Consider the following 4991-nt stretch of genomic DNA (forward strand, 5'->3'; position numbering starts at 1 on the left):
AATAGAAACATACATAATTAAGTATATTTATAAGGGAAGCCATTTAGAAGCAAAGACAAACAAGCTCGTTGGAGGCATTGTCTTGCACAAGCCATGTGCAATGCCAGCCTGTTGTTCATGTTATACCGCATGTCATATACAAATTCCATTTTCCTTCCTTGTTTTTCTGATTATTGGAAAAACAGAAAAGGGAGGGGAAACCATGATAAGAAGAAGGAAACAGGGAGAAGTATTGAAGTATAACAGTTGGGCTGTACAGGAAGCTTGACGAACCAACAATTTATCTTCTTCACTCCTCAGACCCTACCTTTATCTCCCAAAGTCTCTCAACTGGTTGTCTGCAAATTGGGCATTTGTTTGTCTGAAACCTCAAAACCTTTGCACATCCGCTACACATGCACTGGAAAAGGAAAAGGAAACCCGCCAAAGCATGTCAAGGACTCAAGAACAAAATGAGTAGTTTTCAACAGTTAAATTTGGCTAAATGATCATCAATTTGCTAATAGCCTAAGAGTGAAAGGTGACAGACTAAATAAGTTTAGAAAAAGAAGGGAAAGATTAACGAGGCAAAAAAAGAAAGATATTTCCTAAGGTCGATTATAATATTGATGGCTAACATCAGCATCTTTCTATCAACTAATCAAAGAACGATTCATTCCAAAAAGGGAAACTGCACATACCATATGTCGGCAGGGGTAGACAATTGTATCACGAGGCTCCGACAAGCAGATGACGCACTCTTTTCCTTGGTCATTCTCATCCAAGCCACTCTCCACTGAATTTCCAATACCATATATTTCGTGCAGCTCATACCTCATTCCATTTACCCACAAGATCTGCTTAACAACTTTCACCCGGAATTCTCCTTTGTCCTTCTCAAACACCGCTTGGGTTATCTGAGAGTTTGTGTTACTAGATGTTGAGGTTTCACTTGATCCATCCTGATTACCAGAGGAAGCATCTGCCTTCACTGCTAGAGGGTAAACATCCATGTCACCCACTTTCAATAACTCTGACTCGTCAAACATTGAAAAATTAATACCAGTTCCAGCTGGCTGTCTAAACTTCTGGCCAAGACCTTGCTGGAAATCCACACTCACAGGTGGAAGATGATTTTCCTTCATTGGTGCGAGGTTGCAGCCTTCAACTTCTTTTGCAAAGAAAAATATGGTGATGCTGTTAAAGAGATAAAAAGAAACAAAATCTTTAGAACAAGTAAATGAAGAACTATAGCACAAAATGTCCACATTCATAATCATCATCAAGATTTGATGGCAGAACCCCACACAAACGGAAGCTAGCACTTAAAAGCTAAGTATCAAATATTCAAACATGCAACAAAACTGTCATGCATTAAGCTGCTTACAGCTTATATAATGCTCCTAAATATAATAAAGCAACAAGTACTCATAAATAATGAGAATAATTTAGCAACATTTTCTCATGCATAAAAAAATTCTTATGCAACGTTGGCAAAAAGCATAGTAAAACATGCATTGAATAAACTATTCCGTATTCAGATAGTTAACAAAGAAAGAGTAGGTATTGCTTCTATATATACATTGAAATATTAAAGTCACCGTTTTTTTGCTACTATCTTAGCCATGATTTTTAGAACTGCAATAAATGCAATGTTGTCAAGATCGAGATCCTATGCAGGATCGGTAGGGGGTGGTAGGATCGTAAATCGTGGGATCGACACGATCTTAATCCCTATGATACAAAATTATATTCAACCATATATATATATATATATACACACACATGTAAAATAACTTATATCAATTGTAAAACTCATAACATAACTTAAAGTCGTAAGACTCATAACTCATAACATACAAAATGTATACATATAAAGGGAAAAATGATTCTGCTTTTGATGTAGAAATTTTTTCTCGGCCACACTCACATAAAAGTGAGTGGGTCCATTACGAAGAGAAAAGAGAGAAAAAGTTTGTGGGATCCCCTCAATTTTATGTGAGTGCAGTAGAAAAAAAAAATTAAAGGGAGAAATGTTAAATCCATATATAAAATAACTTACATCATTTGTAAAACCCATACAAAATGCTTTACAAACAGAAATATTAAAAAAATTAAAATATTGGCAGAATCATTTAAAACAAAAAGGTTTCAAACATAGTTATGGTTAGAATGGAATAAAATAAAATAAATTATAATAAAATATTTTATTAAAAAAATAGAAGACACCAAATAAAATGGAACAGTGACCAAAATGTCATTTTTTGATAAATTTTTTATCCAAACGCCACGCGAACAGTACTTTTTACCATACTGCCACGTGTCATAATTCGCTACCACTGGTAGCGAATTTCATGGCCAATGATTTTGTGACACGTGACCATATTGCAAACCAAATTCGCTACCACTGGTAGCGAATTATGACACGTTAGCGTTTTCTTGCGAAAGTGTGCCACGTGTCACAAAATCATTGGCGAACATAATTTGCTACCAGTCGTAGCGAACTACGCCACGTGGCAGTCTGGTAAAAAATATTTTCGCGTGGCATTTGGGTAAAATTTTTGCCAAAAAGTGGAATTTTGGTCATTGTTCCAAATAAAATATATTTATGGTCAGAATGATTTCAACACAATGCTTTACAAACCGAAGCATTAAAAAATAATATTCCCTTCATTCAAAACAAATCCCAATAGTCACTTCACTTGAACAAAGTTACGAAGAATGGCAGAGTGAAGCAACTTTTCGTTTGCGCAAGAAAGAGAGGAAGAGAAGGTTGTTTTGGACAGGGAGATGGAAGAACTCAGAAGAGCCACCGTCCAGTCACAGCCACAGTCGTTCGTTGCAAGAAGAGGGAGATGGCAAGCAGTAGCAGACTAGCAATCGTCTGTAGCAAGAATGCTCTGTTTCGGGCAAGAAGGTGAGGAGGAAATATAGCCGTTTAGGGACTTTCTGACTTGGGGCTTTTGGTTTTTTGGGTCATGGGTATTTTCCGGGTCATGGGTTACTGGGTTTAAAATTTGGGCATTTTGGGTCTCCTAATAAAGGACCAGAAACGGAACAATTCTACGAGTTTGCAAGGCGATCCTACACGATCCTACCAGAATGCCATTTTTTCTTGCGATCTGAATTGCTAAGACACCAAAAATCGTAGGATCGTAGGATCCTACGTGTAAAATCGCGATTCTTTTAACAACACTGGATAAATGAAAGAAGCACCAAAGTCTTCCAACTATTCTATTTCCCAAACTGCCAAATTAGAATTCAAATTTGAATGAATAATAGTAAGGGTATAAAAGGGAATGATTTCAAAATTAAAGAAGATTATGCTAGTAATTGTAAACCACCCGCAAGATAAGTAATTGAACCCTAGAAAGTAGAAACACAAAGATTTGCTTGACCAGTAAATGACAACAACCTACAAATGAAGATACTCATTCAACAAAAACTATATCTACTCAGCCCCACAGAAAAATCCAATGAGCTATCCAGATCCTCAACTCATTTAATGAAGCTACCTTTAAATCTACATTTTTTCTCCGGTCAATACTAATTGCACACCTTTATGTCATACGTCCTTTTCATAGCTTACAATGCCAAATACAGCAACACATGTTCAGCTGACTAGTAACCATACAATCACAAGCTGGTGAGGTAACTTAACTTCGAAAAAAGTTAGCACAACAGTCCAAAAAAGTCAAGCAACCATGGTAGCTCAATAGATTGAGCACAACAATACAATAACAGGCCTTTGCTGAATCAAGAGAAACAAAATGAGCAATTAAATCCTGTACACCTCCACAAGCAAACACTAACAGCATCCGAAAACCTTAGACATGACAATATCTTCTTTGAGCAAAATGAACGACAACATATATATAATTTAATGATTTACATTTAAGAACAAGGGGAAAATGAAATTTACCTCCCAGAAACCATGGCATCAAATGTAAATGACACAAGGAAGTGACCAGGGTTTTCCTCATCAGGTTCAACCCTAAGGGTCTCCTTCTTGATATTGACATCGTTCCTTATGGTAACGGCCTTTTGATGCTCAACAAAGGGTGCAGGCGAAGGCATGGCAGGTCCACAAGGGCAACGCCACGCTGGGTCCATGTGTGGATGTGGATGTGGATGATGATGATGATGATGGTGAGGATGATGGGGCAGAGGCATCGAGGGATAGTAACCTGGGTAAGGGTATTGTGGGTAATGCAGTGCAGGGTTCGGGTACGGTGCAGCGCCGGTGTACACAAATGGATTGGCCGTGATTTCGGGCTGCGGCGTCACCGGCGGAGGGGGCGGCGGATGACTCCGCCTGGAACCGCCACCGTGTCGGCGACGGTTGTTACCGCCGCTGCTAGAGATGTTGCCCATGATGGAATTGCAATCAGAGGAAGAAAAAAAAAAGAAGAAGGGGGAAACCCTAATTTGAGGGAGAATAGGTTTTGGTGTGTTTTGTTTGGGATCGAATCTCCGCAAACCGGTGGTAGTCTTTCCTTTGCACCGTTTTTCTTGCCTTTTGGAAATGACAAAGCTTAAGAACGAATGCGCAAAATACAATATTAAAAAAAAAAACAAAGAAAAAATATAAAGAAAGATGAATCCAAAATTTGGAGCAGAAAAGTTAAGAGGCGAAAGGGTGTTATCAAAACAAGGAATGATTGCGTAGAAATAAAGAATAGAAATAAACAGAGAGAGAAAGACAGAGAAAGAGTGGTTTTGTTAGTTGGCAGGCACAATGCGATTGCGTAAATCTCCACCGAGGCGGAGAGAAACACTTTTCATGAGGATGGGAAGATTATGCTAACTGCTAGTGCTAAGGTCCAATGCTTTATTTATTATTATTATTATGGGTTTGGTATTTATTATTTTAAATGAGATAAATTATGTTATTTTATGAGAGAGATAGACACAAAAAAATAGAAATCATGGGAGAGAGAAAGTGGGTGATTTTTTTTAATTTAAAATTTAAATAAAAATTTTTTTCTGTGTTTGTCTCTCTCTTAAAATGA

The 4991-nt window shown here is 37.6% G+C and overlaps 1 protein-coding gene across 1 annotated transcript; it reads right to left on the reverse strand.

The window, feature by feature from the left end:
• LOC133291519 (probable E3 ubiquitin-protein ligase LOG2) lies at positions 1–4760 on the reverse strand. The gene is made up of 3 exons (XM_061489791.1): positions 3902–4760; positions 681–1176; positions 1–400 (listed from the first exon to the last, which is right to left on the reverse strand). The coding sequence occupies exons 1-3, from the start codon at positions 4351–4353 to the stop codon at positions 290–292; spliced, it is 1059 nt and encodes a 352-aa protein (XP_061345775.1). The 5' UTR covers positions 4354–4760; the 3' UTR covers positions 1–289.
• Positions 4761–4991: the final 231 nt, after the last annotated feature.

This window comes from Gastrolobium bilobum, unplaced genomic scaffold, assembly GCF_033153095.1.
Source record: "Gastrolobium bilobum isolate Gb01-03AN ecotype WA unplaced genomic scaffold, APGP_CSIRO_Gbil_v1 utg3161, whole genome shotgun sequence".
In the NCBI taxonomy this organism is placed as follows: domain Eukaryota; kingdom Viridiplantae; phylum Streptophyta; class Magnoliopsida; order Fabales; family Fabaceae; genus Gastrolobium; species Gastrolobium bilobum.

Bases quoted from the DNA above. Each gene is read 5' to 3' on its own strand.
- LOC133291519 (XM_061489791.1), bottom strand. From the start codon at position 4,353: ATGGGCAACATCTCTAGCAGCGGCGGTAACAACCGTCGCCGACACGGT. The intron at 1,177-3,901 runs GTAAATTTCATT...TCTCTTTAACAG, and splicing joins GATGCCATGGTTTCTGGGAG to CATCACCATATTTTTCTTTG. The intron at 401-680 runs GTATGTGCAGTT...TTCCTTTTCCAG, and splicing joins TCTACCCCTGCCGACATATG to TGCATGTGTAGCGGATGTGC.